A 19,848-nucleotide genomic window follows, 5' to 3' on the forward strand; every position below is an offset into this window, starting at 1 on the left:
TGTTCTTTCTTTCTCTGTCTAAAGACCTAATGGTTTAAAAAGGTTCCCCCCTCCCAGGTAGCCTTGATTTTTTTCTTCTCATAAAAGTGCCTCAAACTTGTTGAAATACAGTGATCCCCAAATTTACTTTCCTTGTCTTTCTCTTTCTAGAAATTTTATAGACCACAATATTGTGATTACTTCAACTAACCATTTTCTCTTAACATTTGATATAGATGCTTTGAGTAGAACCTGTCATAGGGATCAGTCACAACCCACTGATTGAAGACAAGATAAAAACAGATTTAATTAGTGGAGAGTCAATGATTAATTAGACTGCTATCTTTAAAAGGCAAGATATTACTGACCATATAATAGATGTTTAACAAAGTGTTGACAGCAAGAAACGCAGGATTCTTAAATCAAAAGTTTACATAAGTATATATGCATGCATTGTTTGAGTAAAGTTGTCCAACAGCCTCAAGAAATGCAAATGTCTATCTTCTACTTTTTAATGTATTCTTTTTTCTTTGAGCATTCAAAATAATCTTTAGTATAAAGTACATATATTAAGGCATCCAAATTAGTAAGCTCCTATTTAGCTTTTATTTTACTTTGACTTGGATTTGGGGAAAAAAATATAAGTTGATGTATGACCTGTGTTCACCAGGGTTGAGGGAAATTTTCAAAAACTACCATCTGTCCCAAGGTTTTCTTTCCCCATCAGATTAAAAGATCTCAGGATCTCAGAATCACACCAGAAAAAGAGAGATCCAGGAGCTCATGGGTGCTCTAGACCCCAGGTCATTCCTCATCACTCTCTGTTGACTATACTTCCCCCTGAAAATAGATCTTCAAGTTTCTAAATTCCCAGTTAAATGGGTCTTTTATCATGTCCCTCACTGAGGAACATTTTGCATTATGAAAGTATTTGCTATATTTTGATAGATTTCTGTTTGTTTAAAAGGGAAGAAAGGTGATTTGGAATCATTAATCATTTAATCAGCCAAATGATCTAAGAAGAATGCTAGAAACCATGAGGCTGGCAGGAGCAGTATGTATTCGATGTCAATTAACAATGCTCGAAATGCTTCTCAACCATCTCTACACATTGGCATCACCCAGAGAGCTTTGAAAAATGCTCATGCCTGGGCCCCATCAACTATTCTTTCATCTGTTTTGGGTAAAGCCCAGGCAAGGATACTTTTTAAAAGTTCACCAGGCAATTCTATCACAGAGTGATGGCAGTAGAAAGAGGAAAGTGTGGAGACACATAGATTGTGTTAAGCGGAAGATGAACAGAGACAGGAATATACGTCCAGTATGGACTCTGAATCTCCCCATTATGAGATCAGTGACCTTGGCCGAGTCAGTCAAACTTCTGAAATAACAGTTTCTTAATTTTAAAATGATGGTGACACTACCCACCTCATGGGACAATTATGAAGTTATAACCAGCAAAGGCATGTGAAGCAATTAGCTGGGTATTCATCCCACCATAAGCACTTCAGTAAATGTTAGCTCATTCTAAACAATGCCTCATTCTCAGCTGTGTGTCCCCAGCACTGAGCACAAATTCCTGGCATATAGTGTACACTGGAATCATTGTTGAAATAATGAATAAATATTACTATGATTCACAGCACTTACTGAGCCTCTCCTGATTTGGGAAAGGATCCTTGGAAAGTGATGCTTGCCTCCTAACTTATTTGTAGTTTTAATTCATTTACTGCCAAGAGCAATGCCAGACACCAAGTGCTTGCAGGAACATGCTATGGACCTGGGTCCTTGACAGGACTCCGCAATTAAACTCCAAGAGACAGATCTAACACATCAGGCTAAGATTGCTTCTTAAACTTGTCTGACCATAGAACTCACAGTATTTCAGTTGATTTTGATGATTAAGCATGTATGGGGAGCACAGAGTTAGAAAAACACATTAAAGTAAGGCTTGATGTCTAAAAACAGAGCAAGCAAAGAACTCAATTCTTATAGGGAACAGACACACAAAATGGGCTTTTTTCTTTTTCTTTTTTTTTTTTTTTTTTTTAACACAGAGGTAGCAAATACAAGTGCTTCTAGCCTCACCAAACCAAATGCATCTGAGGCCTTCTTCACTTCACAGAACAAGAACAGGGCAGAGACCAAGCACAATGGTTGACTTACAGTACCTGGGTGCATCTATGTGAGCTCTGAGTAAGCTTACAGCCCTACGGATAGTCAAACACAAAAGATAAATAGTAGGAATTTCACAGCACACCTCAAAATCCCATAGTTCCCTTCTATTTTTGTGTAAATACATATCTCTATTTTGTATAAATACGTATCTATCTCTATCTCTAGAAACAGATGGGTGTGAAGGCAGATTTTGTATATGTTTTGACCATGATGAAATAAATCGCCTACTCTCGATAATCTACAGGATTGCTTATCCTGCCTGGGTCAGTATTGTTGAGAGAGTTAAACAAAAGAGCACACTTTTCGAGAATGTCAAAATTATGTCAATAAGTTACTGTGTAGAATTGTTAGTGATATATGCAAGAAACCTTTAACACTTGTCCTATGTTCCAAAACAAAGCATCTCTATTATATCAAGGGTAGCTAACTTGGTGATACAAAGCATGCGCTTTGCAAGATCAACACTAAAAACACAGTGAAGTGCTGTACCCTCATTTGGATTTTTGCATTCTTCTGATTCCAACAGTAGTCGCCCCCTAGACATTCTGTGCCTGCTCTTTTGTTAAAGACCTAAAGAAAAAGGCTTTTTGTTTTCCTGTACTTCATACCAGGATAATTTTACCTTGCACAGAAATAATCCTATCAACAAAATCCTGATCTTACTTATGAATCCTTGCTGGGCTATTAAGAAATACTTACGGGTAAATCACTCAACTGTGACTGAAACTTAACTACTTCTTACTAGTCTTCTGGGATTTTTCCAGGTTATAAGATCACAAATGACTGGTTATAATAACAGATCTCAAGAGAAGAGATCTGTTCTCTCTTCTGTGTCATCCCAAATAAAGTCTTCCCCCCATCATATGCTGGACAAAACTCTGGTAGACAGTAGGAGAGAGAGTAATGGACTCAGTCTATGAAAGCGCATTCTTACTTTGCTGTGCTCCCACTGGGCCAGGGAACAAAGGCTGCTCTGAGGATGGGCAGGCAGAAGGATAAAGAAAACTTATTCCAAAAGTTACAGACAGGGTGGGAACAGCTCCAGTCAGGCCTATTTGACTAAATCACAAGTACTAATGAAGCTTTAGAATTCACCAAAGGAAATGGTTTGGGCAATTTTGAGGGTAATTTACAGGATATTATTGGTCCTTGCACAAAATTAGCTATTACATTTCATGGGTTCCCGTATTTTAAGAAGATTATCTAACCAGAAGAGATAAACAAAAAAAACGGAGACTATTATGAAGAAAGCTCATACAGGGCTAGGAAGAAATGATTGCAACATTGTTGATAAGTAGAACATTAGAAACAATATAAATATCCACCAGTAGGCAGATGGATCAATAAGCTGGGATATATCCACAGCATGGGATATATACAGCAATTTAAAAAATGAGTTAAGTCTACTTATAGTAATATAGACTTTCCCCAAGAATCTTTTTTTTACTAAGAAAGGCAAGTTTGAAAGCATTGTGCGAAGAACGATTTATTTAAAACACACACACTTACACTCAAAGTAGTTCTGTGTTTTTTCTGTGGGTGCATTTCCATGCACACAAATGCACAGTAAAAACTCTGCATATATCATAGGAAGAGACAGGGGAGATGCTTATCATTTTAAATGCTGGCGAAAGGAGACTCTCTTATCTGAAATGTTTAATTTTTACAGGGAGCATATTTATGTATTGCTCACGTTACTACAAACTAAACAATAAAAGATTGAAACCTATCATTCTTTCAAAGAAACCAGCTTGTTCCCACTCAGTATTATGAAGTCACAATAGGCTATATTAAGGAAAGAGCATGGAGGATCCATTTTATATTCTTTTTAGAAGATAGGAGAAGTCCAGTGAGATTCATGAGAAAGTTACAAGAAAGGGACAGTGTGGAAAATTTAGGGGATCAAGTGCACAATATTTTTTCCAATGGTGTCATCTCATGACACATAAGTTCTGTGAACGCTTTCTCAACTGTGGTCTTCTACAACTTGACCCCACAGAAAATTCACATAAGTCTCAATCCGTCAGCTCCCAGTACATGCACAGGTATTTGAACATCTTTAACCTGCCCATCCAATCAAAATATTACCTAGTGATATTTTCAGTCCGAAAGAGAAACATTGACATTTGTAACTTTAAATATAACTTGGACTTCAGATGTATCAACAGATTCAGGTTTGATTCTTAAATTTTGGGTTTTCATTTGAATTACTTAAAATCATCTATCTTCCATTATCTTTTTATTTCTACAAAATAACTTCTTCATCTCTTTAAATAATGAGGTGATGAAACCCAGCAAATCACCCAAGCAGCCCTCACTCCCTTTAGCATCAAGGTTTCACACAGCTGCCAATTCCACAGTTGCTCGTGGAATAAAAATGAAATATGCAGTTTAATTCCAACTCTTTATAAACCATGTCTCCTGGCCATAACACACTCAAATAGATTTCTTTTGCTCCTCCTCTCTAGAGTCATTTGTTTAGACACAAATATCCCAAATAAAGCTGACTTTATTTAAAGATCCATCTTAACTGTTCTCAGTAAGTTCTATCAACTCCTACTGTCCTTCTCAGCCCTTGTTTCACTGACGCTGCCTACATCCTTTAAGGCTAACCACAAATGGCATATTTTCCATTTAGCCTACCCTGATCCCCATGACCGAAAATGCTCCATACTGCTTCATATTCACACTGTGCTTATACATCTTAGGTAGCACTGACCACTCTCCACCTTGGATAGCTAGACCACCTTGGATGCTGACCATGGCTGATTCAAGCAACCTGTCTGGCCCCTTCCTCTCGCCATCCTATGTGTGTTTCTCCCAGAGATGCATACTGACCAAAAAGTAAATCTTCCGAGACAGTAGCAGGCACTCTTTTATTAAGGATTTACACATGGCTGAATTCCTCTTTGAAAATCCACAAACACTCTGCCCATTGACTTAGATAGTTCTAGCTATGTTCCCCACTATTGAGTATACTCTTTGTGGAAATGGATCACATCTGATTCATCTTTGGACCTTCTACTGCATACAACAGCATCTCTGAATGTAGTTAAATAAACATTAACTGAATTCAATTAAGAACATCTTCTCTATTATTTATTTTGAAGCAGTAAGATAGAATATAGAAACATATACATATATATATGTAAATCCTCAAATTTGGAAAAACATTTTACTCTGCTGTTCTCCACCTATCTTCCAAATTTTCCATTTGTGAGTCACTTCCCAACGTCTTAAATGAATTCTCTAATATATCTACCTCCAAGTCATGGCTAAAATGGCCCATTGGCCAGGTGTGGTGGCTCACGCCTGTAATCCCAGCACTTTGGGAGGCCGAGGCAGGTGGATCACCTGAGGTCAGAAGTTCAAGACCAGCCTGGTCAACATGGTGAAACCCCTCTCTACTAAATATACAAAAATTAGCCAGGCGTGGTGGCAGGCGCCTGTAATACCAGCTACTCAGGAGGCTGAGGCAGGAGAACTGCTTGAACCCAGGAGACAGAGGTTGCAGTGAGCCAAGATCGCGCCACTGCGCTCCAGCCTGGCTATGAGAGCGAAACTTCATTCCAAAAAAAAAAAAAGTTGCCACCGATGATCTACACACTATAAACTAGAGTTTTTACTGTCATCTATGAACAGGTCACAGACACAATGATTTTTCTCCTTGTTTTCTTCCTCATGGTTTTTTATGTCTATAGAATTTAACATTGGTGTCAGAAGAGCTTCAACAGAAGAGTTTAATTGTTCAGTATTACATAAATTAGTTAAGTGGCTACAGCAAGGTTATTATGGGCCCAGGTAGTATTGGCGCAAAAGTCAGAAAGCTCTTAACCACTGCTGCATTGTCCCCACAAGCTCACTATACACCAGCTTTTAAATACACTATGGTTCACCGGTTAACTTACTTGATGGAAAGGCTGCTAAAATTGTAAAACATCTGATTCAGCAAGCTGGCTACAGAAAGACAGTGAGGCAGTGTGGCATACCAATAAGAGCTTGTTTTCGGAATCAAAATTCCTGGGTCCAAGTCCCATTTCAAACTATTTAATAACTGTATGACCCTGGGCAATTTACTTGACTTCTCTGTGCCTCACAATCCTCAGATAGAGTGAGAATAACAGGATACCTTCCCATAGGGTACTATGATGATAAAATAAGATACTGAATGTAAAATACTGAAAATTTTCCCAACACATAAAAATATTAGCTCTTCTTACTATTATTATTATTATTATTATTATTATTATTATTATTACATTGTCCTGAATCATAGATGGCAATAAAAAGATACATGTTGAATAATGAATTTGGACTTTGCATCCAGACTGTGAGCTATAAATCCCATATCCCATTAAAAGTAACTAAGACTCTAGAGAAAGGCTGATTCCAGGTATGGACAGGAAAAGCAGTAAATGATCCTGGGACATGGTATTGTTCCTAAAACCAAGGAAGCTCTCAAAAACCTCACGGCTCATAACAAATGGAGACAGACTCCACGTGGAAGAGGTTCCAACTGGTTGGAGGTGAAACAATATGAACATAAGAAGAAGAATGATGACATCGTATTGAAAAACACATAATACATAAAAACATCATTAAGTAATTTCATAATGATACTCTCCAAAAAAAACAACCACTACTACATCCTATAAGGGTTGCTAAGGCATCGGCTTATTATTCTGAAAACTTACAAATAAAGGCAAATACTCAAACATTTGTCATGTATTTGTTAGGATGAAGGAAAGGTCTCTCTTCTAAAAATCATAGCTAAAAAGAGTGAAAATTGGAAAACGACTCCTTGGCAACCCCTAATGCAATAATAGACTTTGGCAAAAATCTTTGATAGATAACAATGGATGGCAAGCTGATGGTGAACTTTATGATAGACGGATTAGGATGACAGTTCCTGAACCCACTGATTGATCTTAGCGTCACTGAGAGTGAAATGGCTGATATCCTCTTCCTGTGATGGCAATGTGATAGAAATACATAGCACTGCCAGTGTATCCCTTCTACCAAAAAAAAAAAAAAAAAACTAAATATAATTGAGTCTTTGTGTCTAAATATTAGTTTACAAGAAATATGGGCAATAAGAGAAATAATTTGGAAACATGGTAAGAATCAGACAAAATCGAAATATGGGAAATCCTATGGGTAAAGTAACCCAATTTCATCAACGAGTAAGTGGCCTGAGAAATAAGAAGGGGTATTGTTCTAAATTAAGGGAGACTTAAGAACTATGTCAACAAAAGGCAGTTGTGAACTTTGGATCTTGACTTGAAAAACAGTAAAAAAAAGATATACTTTAGACAATAGGAAAAAACTTTAAGGGATTATTAACATGACTGAGACAATGGTATTTGGGTTTTTTTTTAGTGCTATCTTTTACAGAAGCATAATGAAGTGTTCACAGACTAAGTGGTATGCTGTATAAGATTTGTTTTAAAATACTCTAGTTAAAGAAAAAGGAGGGGGCTTCCACTTCCAGGAAGATGGGTTAGACGAGGTGAGGCCAGAAGGAAATGGATGATGTGGCTCTTGACAAGGGACCACCAGGGATCTTTGTGGGGACGGAATGTTCTGTATCTTGACTGAATCAAGGTCAATATCCTGGTTGTGATTTTTTACTATAATCCTGCAAGATGTTACCATGAAGGGAAATTTTGGAAGGGTACAAGTGATTCCTCTGTATTGCTTCTCACAGCTGCATGTGAATCCCAAAAGCAAAAGGTAATTGATAAAATGAAAACATGACGTGGCAGGAGACAGATGAAAAAGAATGGCAGAAAAGTTGATGGCTAGAGGATTCATTACAATCTTTCTCTTTCTTCATTTGCTTGAAAATTTCCATTAAAAAGGGTTTCTTAAGGTTTAAAAAAGTAAACTTTGCAATTTCCCTACAAACTGGTATTATCTCCTGATTTTCCTAACTGGCGTGTCCGCGGATTCCACACCACTGGGATATTCTACACACTCTTGCTACTTGTTTCTTTCTAAAATACTATATATTACTCAATCACTCCTCGCTTAAAAGGAACTCTGCTACTTCAGGATAAAGTTCACGGTTATTTAAAAAAAAAAAATCCCTCCACAGTCAGGCCTAAGCAATTGTGTGTTCATCTCCCACACACCCTCTGCATAAATCCTGCACTTTGGTCAAACTAGACTCACAGTTTGACAGATATAATTTTGGACACAGTACCTGTGCCTGTGTGCCATTCTCCTGCCTGCTACTCACTCTCTACTCCACAGACCTAAATCTCACCCATTTTTACAAAGCAGAACAAAACCCATCTTCTTCATGAAGTTCCCCCTTCAAAACAACATTCTCAAGAGTAAGGATCATGTATTTTATCGCAATGCCTACTAAACTAGCCTTCCTGATACAATCGAAGTTTTCAATGGAAGGATGTGGATTTCACTGAATGAATGTTTAATGTAAAGACTTGGAGAGATTACCAAATTTTAGAAAAAAATTTAAAAGTAGAAATGTTAAAGAGATTTAAAAATAAAAAGTGGAATTTAGTACACTTGAATTTCAAATAGCAATACCATATTTAATTTGTTTTATCACCTTGGGCAACTCATTTAACATATCTTGGCATTTGGTTCTAAAATATAAAATGAAGCACTAGGCTCCTCATTTTTTAATATGTAGATACTATACTTGCCTCTGGAAATAAATATCCCAAGGGCTTCCATAGACTATAATTTTATTCCTAAAAATTACTCATCAACAGAGTCTAAACTTTATATAAAATACACAAAACAAAACAGTATCCCAGATCCACCAGTTTTTAAATAAACCTGAGTCGACAAGAATGAATTACGTGATGAGTCTGGAGACCACAGGAAGTAGGGCTACCATATCATTTAAAGGTATTGCATTTGATAAGACTTCCTAAAGTACCTGCACCCTAAGGGAGGTACAGTCTTTCTTCCCATAGCATTAAAAATCTGCCATCCCATAACTTGAAGCTAACTGTCAAGGATGTATAGTACAAAGGCAGAAACATTTTATTTCAAAGACTATGACCTTGTCAAGAAACCACTAAGTTTTCCCTGAATACTGAGGTGGAGACTCACAAGGACAGGAAGTGTATTGGGGAGAACACAGAATCAGATTAGATATTAAAAGAATAAATTCTACTTTGCCTTAAGAAAAAAAAAATGTCACGCTCTAAGCAGGCCTGTGTATTCAGGAAGGTCATGACTCATGGTCTGCCTTCTAGGTTGGAAGTGGCAGGAATCTTAACCAAACCATGAAGCCTGCACAGTTTGCCCTCACATTGACCCTCTGGGGATGCCCAGGCTGGAAGAGAACAGAGTTGTATAAGCATCAGCTGTACCCACCACTAGTACTCAGTGAAACTTGGAAGAGCACCTATCAAAGAGAACATCATTATTAGCACATGAATGAGGAGGCAACATTCCTGCTCTAGAACTTTGAACTCATTAGGATGCGGAGGTTGATTCCATGAGAGAGCCCAACACGGGGAAAGAGATGGGCCAATGGGATGACTGTGGAAGCTAAGCACAGGGCCTTGGGGATAAGTGAACAAAGGTCATAGGAACCCAAAGACTAGTCTGGGGAGAAAAGCACAAAGCAGCAGTTCATTTTTCTCTGCACTGGCCCAGCAGCACCAGAGTCCTGGCAGTTACCTGAGGTTTCTTCACCTTAATGATCCAAGTGGGTGGGACAATAACAGCAGCATGAGCCCCCAGGGAGCAGGGTTCTTCAATGTGATGCAGCATGAAGCAGGTCACTTTATTGTGAAACTAAAGAGAAAAATAGGCCAGTAAACAATTCTGGTCAAAGAGTAATGCTGCAGCAAGAAGGGATAAATATGTACACGCGCGCGCACACACACACTCATTACATGCACAAAAATACATATGCATATACACATGCACACACAGACATACACTGAGGACATGCTTTCTTCATCACGACCCAGCCAGCCCCAGGAGCTTAGAAACCAGATTTCAAATTTATTCCGGTTTACAAACCTATAACATTGGTAATAAGAAATCAGTCTAGCAGGATGAAGCCTGTTAAAACTTTCTAATTGTTGCATGGAATATTTACGTAAAAGTTTTAGAGCCTTGGAGGGTTCTATTAATCCTGATTTTGCACAAAATTTTCACACACACTTCCCTTGACCTGTACTGGCCATGGACTTAGTTGATTTAAGATAACGTTGAGAAAGAAATGAACAGACAGAAAGCCAATGCCTACCACCTGCCTTTCCTTTCCCTATCATAGATATAAATCCTCCCAAGTTGTCTTTCCAGTTTAGAGAGGGCAGGAAAGAAGCATGATGTCTGTTCTACAGAGTTGAAAATCCCAGAAGTAACAAAGTACAAAGAGATCATTTCTGTTGGGTTTGTCTGGGACTGCTAAAAAATATACAATGACCCTATTACTCTTGGCAAGTCTAAAGTGATTTTTGCTTTTGAAAGGAAGTAAATGTAGGCTAATGATCAAAACAATACCACAGTATAAGGGTCTTAATTCTATACCCCAACAGTGACACTCAGACTGGTGACCTTAGGCCAGTCAAGTTTTCAACCATCTTTTGTGTGACTATAACATGATAGTGGTGTGTAGTAACATTTATTTTTCTGAAAAAGAAAACTAAAATCAACATTATGCAATAATTACAGGCCTTAAATTTTAATCATAGTGATTTCAAAAATTTAACCTCAGCTTCTTCTTAGATTATACTTCACCTAACTATATAATTTAGCATTTTAACTGCAACAATGTTAAAAATAAAAAGTATCACTGATAATAATTATGCTGAAAACACAAACACAAATTAGGACCGTCTCCAAAAAAATCTGGCAAATATGGTCACTCTAATTACATTACATAACATTAGAGAGGTTTTTGTTTTCATGTCTTCATGTCTTCAAGATCTGCTACGATCCTGTGGCTAATTATTAATCAAGCAGTTGTGTATAAAATACTGATAAAATAATTAATAATTCTGTCTGCCACCAGTTATTTATGATCTGCAAACAAATATACCGGAGAAATATTATTAACATTTGAATACCTTCTTTAAAAATTGCTTTTTCTTCTTGGCAATTCAAATAAACCCTCAAATGTATGACCACTGCATTTCTAAAATGTTAGGGATCGCAGAGACTGCCTATGTCAAGTCTCTCAATGAATACTTGAGTAATCTCCACTCTAGAGACTCAGAGGTACATCCAAGATTGCACAGTTTTTAAATGATGGAATCAAAACCGCATCCCTGGAAATCCAGGTCCCAAACCCCATATTCTTTCTCCTGTACCATAAAGGGTCACATATTTATTTGCTTGTCTGACATCAAATATCCTAGAAGGGGTTCACCTGGACTGTGAAAACGTATCACCACCGTAATTTGTGTTCAAATCTTTTGTGTCTATCGTCCCTACGAAAATCGCCTTCTACAATGTGGGAAACTGGGAAATTCTAAGATATGTGGAACTGACCAAAGCTCTACCACAATGGTCAGGTGAAAGTTGTCCTTTGTAGTGATTCAGTTGGACTACAGATTAATAGAAAGAGAGCACACATGTTCATTGTAAAGGGAGATTGAGTTTCCAAATTAACTGAATCTAGATAGACCATCTCACCACAGCCCGGTAGCTGCACAGGGCAGGAGCAGATGCAGCCGATCTGAGCACACTGCCGCCCACAAGGCTGCCCCACCAGTGGGGTCTCACCAGATTAGAAGAACCAGGAACAAAGATAGCAGCACTGGGAACCCCTGCACCGCAAATGGAGATACTGCCTTGCTGGTAAAGAGTTTCATTCAAGATCTAGGATGGCCTTATATTTGTGCACACATTCTTGAACAGATGCGCAATGATTATTTATGCAACAACTAACTGAAAGTGAAAGAAAATGCCAGGAACAAAAAATGTCGCAGGATTGTGATGCAGTGACACTGAGCTTTCCAGACCACTGCGTCTCTATCTAGTGACGGCAGGTTCTTCTGACATGTAGGGGCTAGAGATATTATTAGTTTGAACTATATGGAACTGCCAAAATTTAAATGGTTTTGACTCACAATATGTCAATTTCATATGTTTCAACTAAATATGTCTGTTCCAGCCCCATGGCCTGTGTTTAGCATGATGTGTGTAGTGGCATGAGTTTTCTGCAAACCTTTAACCTCACCAAGACACCACAGCCTTTCCTTTGCAGGTCCCCCATGCAATGAAGGGGTTATATATTCCAACTTACTCAAAAGAATAGGGAGATTGAGAAATTACAGCAGGCATCAGCAAACTTTTTCATTTTAGGCTTATGGGACCATCCACCTCTGATTCAATTACTCAGCTTTGCCCTTGTAGCACGAAAGTATCTATAGACAATACATAAATGAAAAAGCAGCCACAGACAATACATAAATAACTGGGCATGGCTGCAATCCAATGCAATTTTATTTACAAAAATAGATGGCAGCCAGACTTGGCCTATGAGCTGTAGTCTGCCAACACCTCGGTTAGACTATGTTATCTGGCAAAAGAAAGAACAGGTACACAGGTACACGGTTACAAACAAATAAGAAAATGTAGCATCTGGTACAGACAGAGGAATTAGGCTCTAAATAAAGTGGAGGAAAAGGTAGATTGAAGAAAAGTAAATAGGGACGTTACCATCGGATCCTAATGAATATATATGTTAAAATGTAAGAAAGAGCTACATCTCAGTGAGCATACAGACAACATCCAAACATAAAAAGCATACAAGAACCACTCTTCTTATCCTCACACTTAGCCCCAAAATAAAAAGTCATGCACTTTAAACATTAAAACCAGAAGAGCCAGGATTCGTGTCCACCCATGTTGGAGGGACCTCATATGTCGTACGTTGCTTTGCTTCTAATGTTGCACCTTCCTACCATAGGAGGAGTTCTCAACAATATAGAGGCACCGGGGGGAAAGTGTGGAGTAAGAAGTCCTCAATTCTAGTCCCAGTGTTAGAATTAGGGAAGGATTTTCTAGTCTTTGACCCCAAGCTTCAATGTATATAAAATACAGAAGTTAATTTATCTGTCTAGTGTATCCCAGTTCATCTATGCTATTGTTCTATAGTTTCAATCTGTCTTTCTTCCTCCAAGGATCCTATATGAGAAAAGCAATACATTAAATTAGGAATGCCTTCTACTTCCAGGGAGGAACTCAAATAAATGACATAAGCGTATTCCGACAAAACATGAGCCCACATTGCTTTATTTCATCCCAAACTTACCGCCTGCTTGCACCAGGAACAGCTGATAGCCACAATCTCTTTACTGTGGAAGGAGAACTTTTGCTGGAAGCCCTGGGATATTAGGACAAGAGACAGAGAATTTAAAACCAACTCAGTTACAGCACACATTTGCCCTCCTGAAGTGCAATGACGTGAATAAGGCCAAAACTGTCACCCACCACTGGAGGGAAGTAGAACTGCAAATGCCACATTGAGCACCACACTCTCCACTTTCTGCCTGCGATGATTTTCTATTCCCGAAGCATTTCGAGTGAGAGCGAGAGGAGGTGCTGCTATTTCCTAGCCCACTACTACTCAAAGTCAGCCATACAAAATGAGCTTTTTGAAAAAATAAATGTAGTTCTGATATATTTTCATTACAACCAAAGGAAAAGCCACTATTGGTTCACATGGTCCTGTATAACAAAAATCATTCATCTTAGAGGCTCTATACACCTTTAGCATCTGAGAACCCAGAAAAAAAAAAATGAAATTTCAGAGACAATAACTGGAACTCAGGGTCTTGGAGAAATCCAAGGGTGTAGTGGTAAATTCAGACACTTTCATAAGCCCCTTGAGATGTCTCTACTCAAAACAAGCAGCTTTTAATTTTTATTCTTTACCAGGAAGCAATGATGAAATCAATGAAATGGTAAACCCAATCCTCTTAAAGGAACAAACTGAATTACTTTTCCATCAAGAAGAGGTGATTTTCGGCTGCTCCTGTCCCTAAATAACGGCCAGAGAGAAATAAGTAGTATTGCACAAAGAATTTTTTTAGCCTTCCCAAAGCTCATCCATTTCCCTCTGCCTGTGAAATCTAAACCCAAACAAAAAATTCAAAGCCACAATAAAAAATGTTAAAACAGAGCTTTTGTAAGGTGATCCAAAGAAAACAGAAAGATGTGATAGGCAGGAAAGCTATTCAAGGCACTGGCTAAATAAGTCTGACTTAATGTGTACAGATAATTTTAAGTTGAAAATCAATTACAACATTATTAAATGATGTCCCAATGGCATTTTTCAGTGCCCATAATCCCTGCCCATCTGCAGTACTTTATATACTACCAAGCATTTCCTCCTTTCGAACCTCTTTCCTCTCTTGATTTCCTAATACCCCGTCCCAGTTCTCTTCTACCTCTCCAGTCTTCTGTATGGGGACAGACGACCAGGACTGGTTTCACTACTTTTGCTCCAACCTCAACTACCACTTCCAGAGACATGACCTTAAGATCAGACTCTCCCGGGTTTTGAAAAATGTATCCATCAATACCTCCTTCTTAAAAACATAAGTGGCATTATCACTCCCTGTGCAGAAAAGAGTTAACATAGCAAATCAGACTTCTTAGAAAGGCTGCTTGCAGCTGGGTGCGGTGGCTCATGCCTGTAATTCCAGCACTTTGGGAGGCTGAGGCAGGTGGATCGCCTGAGGTCAGGAGTTCAAGACCAGCCTGGCCAACATGGTGAAACCTCGTCACTACTAAAAATAGAAAAGTTAGCTGGGCTTGGTGGCAGGCGCCTGTAATCCTAGCTACTTATAAGGCTGAGTCAGGAGAATTGCTTGAACCTAAGAGCTGGAAGTGGCAGTGAGCCGAAATTGTGCTACTGCCCTCCACCCTGGATGATGGAGTAAGACTCCATCTCAAAAAATAATAATAATAAAATAAAAAATTTTTTAAAAGTAAAGAAAAGCTGCTTGCAAGGTTGGCCCTTGGTTGGCATCTGGGAACTTGGATTTCAGGAAGGTTTCTCCAATTGTCAGCACAGTTAAGAGTGTCTCATTGGGCCTACACTGTTTGCACAGGCGGGGCATGGTGGCTCACACCTGTAATTCCAGCACTTTGGGATGCTGAAGTAGGTAGATCGCTTGAGCCCAGGAGTTTGTGACTGGCCTAGGCAACACAGTAAGGCCTTGTCTCCATATCAAAATTTTTTTAAAAAAAGAAAAGAAACTTTTTGTGCAAACAATGTAGTTTATGCTGAATATCTTCTGTCCTTCTGGAAGTCTGGAATTTTATTCCGTGCAATGCAGAGGGTGCTTATGTAAAAAGGCCTCAATAAAAACCCTGGACACTGAGTCCCATATTCCTTCCACATGTGCTTCACAGTACATTGCTGGAGGAATTAGGCACATCCTGTGTGATTCCCCTGGGAGAGAACTCTTGGAAGCTTCTGCCTGGCCTCCTCCAGACTTTGTGCCATGAGCCCTTCCCTTTGTTGATTTTATTTTGTATTCTTGCATTGTAATAAACTATTGATGTTAGCACTACAGACTGAGTCCTGTGAGTCCTCCTAGTGAATCACTGAACGTGGGGTGGTCTTGAGGACCCCTGATAGGCTCCTCTCCTCCCAGATAACGACTCTTGCTATTTCTTCTTCTGTCAATGACAATATCTTTTCCCAAGGAAAAAAAAAAAAAAAGTGCTTCTCACACACACACACACACACACACACACACACACACACACACAAACTTAAGCGCTGCAATTTGATGTCCATGTGTTTACTACTACAGGGGCAGCAACAGCCCCCACAGTCCCCAACACCTGAGAGTTGCAACTGCCTAAAGAGAACAGCTTACAAGAGGACACAGAGTCTAGACAGCCAAAGGGTTGGGTATGCAGGTCTTTTCAAAGATGTTGCTAAACTGTTCAATATGAAATAAGATAGCACCAAAACTGCAGAAATGACTTCACATTGCAGCCATTTGAAAAGCTCCTCATCATCCCCCAAACCATTTTTCAGGAAGCAAAAAAAGGCTACAGCGACACTTTGTGGCTACTGTGTGAAGAAAGAAAACCGCCGCAGAAGCCGGGGTGAGACCCGACTGCCTCTGTCCAGCCTGGTATCAGGCTCTGCTGATGGTCACCTCCCAGCCAGATTTTTGCTCCATTTTCTAACTTGTCCCTCCACTGATAGTCTGTTTCTCCCTTTATTCCTCACTCTATCCTGGACACTGCCACCAGGTAAAATGATGTTTTCTAAGTTTCTGCCTCCCATTCAAAATACTTGAATGACACTTCTTTCCTTACAGATTAGCAGAATAAGCTCTTCATGCAGGTATTCAGGGCCACCCATAATCTTCCCATCAATTTTCTGACATCTATCTTCCACTCCTTTGTATTATAAATTCCTGTCCAGAGTGAGACAGTTCTACTCATATCCACAATATGTTTTATTCTTTTATAGTTCTATTTATTTATATATAGTTGTTTCTTCATTCCCAACATACCATCTAGAAACCTACCCCCATTTCATATACAGTATCTAAATTTGGCTTCCACTAAAAAATCTACAAGAGTCTCCCAAAAGCACCTCAACTCACTGTGATCTCTCCTTGTACAGGTTTGCCTTGCCTCGTACCTACCCATGCCATTATAAATAGCTTCCCTATGTGGCTGGTTATTTTGTGTACACATGTATTATCTCTCCAGTGGAACTGTAAGTTCTTCGAAGGCAGTCAGTCCTTGTATAGTTCTTAGCAACTTGGCATAGTTCTTTGAACATCATAGGCATGCCATGATATTTTCTGATTAATTGAACAAAAAAGTTTGCTGCTATTCCACCATGATCTAATTACCAACTTCATGCTATCCAGACATCAAAAGCCTTACCCAAGCCACCTGAAAATATATTTCCTCACAGCATCCTTCCAGGCAAAAAAACTAACCCCTACAGACACTACAAAGACGGTAGGATTCTAATGTTCATTTTTAAGTCCCCAATATTAAAATGCTGCATGGATCAATACACTAGAATTTGTGGCACGACAGCAGTAGTAGCCACAACTAGAGGTCTGCTAAATGTTACAGTTTTATATTTATCATTATAAGTCTTAAATGCAATCACCACGCCACCATTCTCTCCACTTAGATATCAGATGGCTGTGCATCAAACAAAAGCTGAGGAGAGATGGCAAAGCTCAGAATCATTCTTGGATCTTCTTGTTGGCTGAGTGATCTTAGGCAAATCACTTAACTCTTCTAACTTCCTCTTTCATGTGAAAATGAGAATAATAATAGAAACCTCTCCTATAACACTAAGTGGTTATAAGCATCAAATGAGGCCATGCATTTAAAAGTCTTTATAACACTTTACTTATTTATGTATTTAATGTGTGTTTATATAAAACTAAGGAGTGCTTTTATTGCCAAGATCTATGAACAGACACCTCTTCCACCATCTCGCTGAGAAAGCTTTCTGGTGTCTAATACGTGACTAAGTGATGCTCTACTCAATGATACAGGGTAAGTGCATCTAGCCCCACCTCACCACTAAATATTAGCCGTCTGGTTTCTGGGAGAGAACAGATACAATCCACTGTGGTACTGACAGCCAGACCGACACCAGAAACAAACAATAAGGCCAATCACAATTGGGGCACCGGGCACTACACTTATGCAGTATTGTGGCAGGACCCTTGGCAATGAGCCCAGTGGTAATCAACTCTGTGCTTTGTTTTAGATTCTTGTCTGGCAGACTCACAGCAACCATAGCTTCAGGCTTATCATCTAACACAGAGACATAAATAGAAGCACATCAGAGCCTTCACGAACCAAGTTCCCATTAAACCACCTGCTATAGGAAGACTTTGGCCAGGCTCTCAGCATGCCAAAATGAACCAGATTCCAAATTGCTCATTTTTAAATGTTGGCCCAAATCTGCTATTATGGTACTGACAGATGCCCTGACTGAATTTCAACTGACTCTATGATTTTTAAGAGCTGTTTAGTTCAGCACTGTCAAAGAGGAAAATAGGGATGGGAGGTCAGATGCTTTGGATCCAACTGACTTCAGAATTGAAAATACCAAGAACATTAAGGAATTAGGTCTTTTTTTGTTCTTTGGGATTTTTCAATCAAACTTAACCTTTGGAATAAAGTTTAAACCAGATTTATTGAGTACTAAAGCTTTGTTGCCTTCTGACTTCTTCTGCCATCTAAGGCAGGTACCAAATGGCACTCAGTTTTACAGCCTTGGCTGAAAACAGAAAAAAAAAGGGCTTGACTTAAAATAAGCTGAATTTATTTCATTATTTCTGTATTTAACTTTGTTTGGGGTGAGAGAATATTCTGACCATAGGCTGATGCCCTATTTGATTTGATTTGATCCAACACAAGAGTTGACATTCCTCCTGCCTCCAAAACTTTAAACAACAAAATAAACCTCTCCATATCCACTAGCATGTCCAAGGCTCATAAAGTATTACAAAGGACAAACCCACGGAATTATAAAGTAAGACTGACTCAATTTGCTTTCATTAATATGTATCTTAAAACACAGAACTCCAAACATCTCTGCACAAATACTTCCTATGATTTTAGAAAAAAGTACTTTTACATATTTTATATTTCATCTCTAAAATGTTTATCTTAAGTTTAATTAATGGCAAAGTTAAATTTCTAGCAAAATAAATTGAAAATTTTAAAATGGAACTGTTGGACCACATATAAAGGTATCCTATGGGATAGCAATAATATAGTGACTTGGTACACACTAGTGTCAAGAAAATTTTTCCATTTTCACTTTGCTAGAAGACCTCAGACTGGTTGTGGTGTTTCAACGTAACCACTTCCAACCCTCCAAAACTGACAAACAACTGTGATGTTGGGGCGTTCCACCAGTGGAAGAAGATGAGCAACTGAGACCTTCACATGACCCAGGTACAGACCCATACCAACCTAACTGAAATCTTTTTTTGCTGATAAAAAAAATGGCATTTGTTTTATCCAACTATCTACTGACTTATGGACTACATCTGTCTTGTCCAGATTGTTATCCACAGTGTAGCCTTCAGTTTTTAACTAGCAAAACCCACCATAAGCCAACTCCCTAATACATACACAAGTTATTGGCTTTTTCCTTGAACAAATTATTCAGTCCAGTTTTCCACTGATACGTGTACCCGTGTCTGGTAATGTGACTAATGTGAATCCTTGAAAATTAGGCTGGTTCGATAATACGTCTTTTCCATAGTTTTCTCACAGTGTAAAAATGGTAGCATAATATTCTAGATTTTGCAAAACTAGGGTTTATTTACTCATAGAAAACCTAAGTTGGCCAGGCACAGTGGCTCAAGCCTGTAATCCCAGCACTTTGGGAGGCTGAGACCGGCGGATCACAAGGTCAGGAGATCGAGAGCATCCTGGCTAACACGGTGAAACCCCGTCTCTACTAAAAAATACAAAAACTAGCCAGGCGAGGTGGTGGGCACCTGTAGTCCCAGCTACTCGGGAGGCTGAGGCAGGAGAATGGCATAAACCCAGGAGGTGGAGTTTGCAGTGAGCTGAGATCTGGCCACTGCACTCTACCCTGGGTGACAGAGCGAGACTCCGTCTCAGAAAAAAGAAAACCTAAGTTATCTAAACTTCCTAAATTTTCTATACAAATTTTACTAGTCTTAAAATTGTTACAAGTATTTAAGATCTTCAAAA

At 38.8% G+C, this 19,848-nt stretch overlaps 1 protein-coding gene across 1 annotated transcript in view; it reads right to left on the reverse strand.

The window, feature by feature from the left end:
• Positions 1-19,848, reverse strand: part of DGKI (diacylglycerol kinase iota) — a 455,866-nt gene that overhangs the window by 217,058 nt on the left and 218,960 nt on the right. Inside the window, 2 exon segments of the mRNA XM_026456362.1 lie at positions 9,823-9,939; positions 13,415-13,486. Of these exon segments, the coding sequence (XP_026312147.1) occupies positions 9,823-9,939; positions 13,415-13,486 (189 nt within the window).

Source organism: Piliocolobus tephrosceles, chromosome 8, assembly GCF_002776525.5.
Source record: "Piliocolobus tephrosceles isolate RC106 chromosome 8, ASM277652v3, whole genome shotgun sequence".
Classification (NCBI taxonomy): Eukaryota; Metazoa; Chordata; class Mammalia; order Primates; family Cercopithecidae; genus Piliocolobus; species Piliocolobus tephrosceles.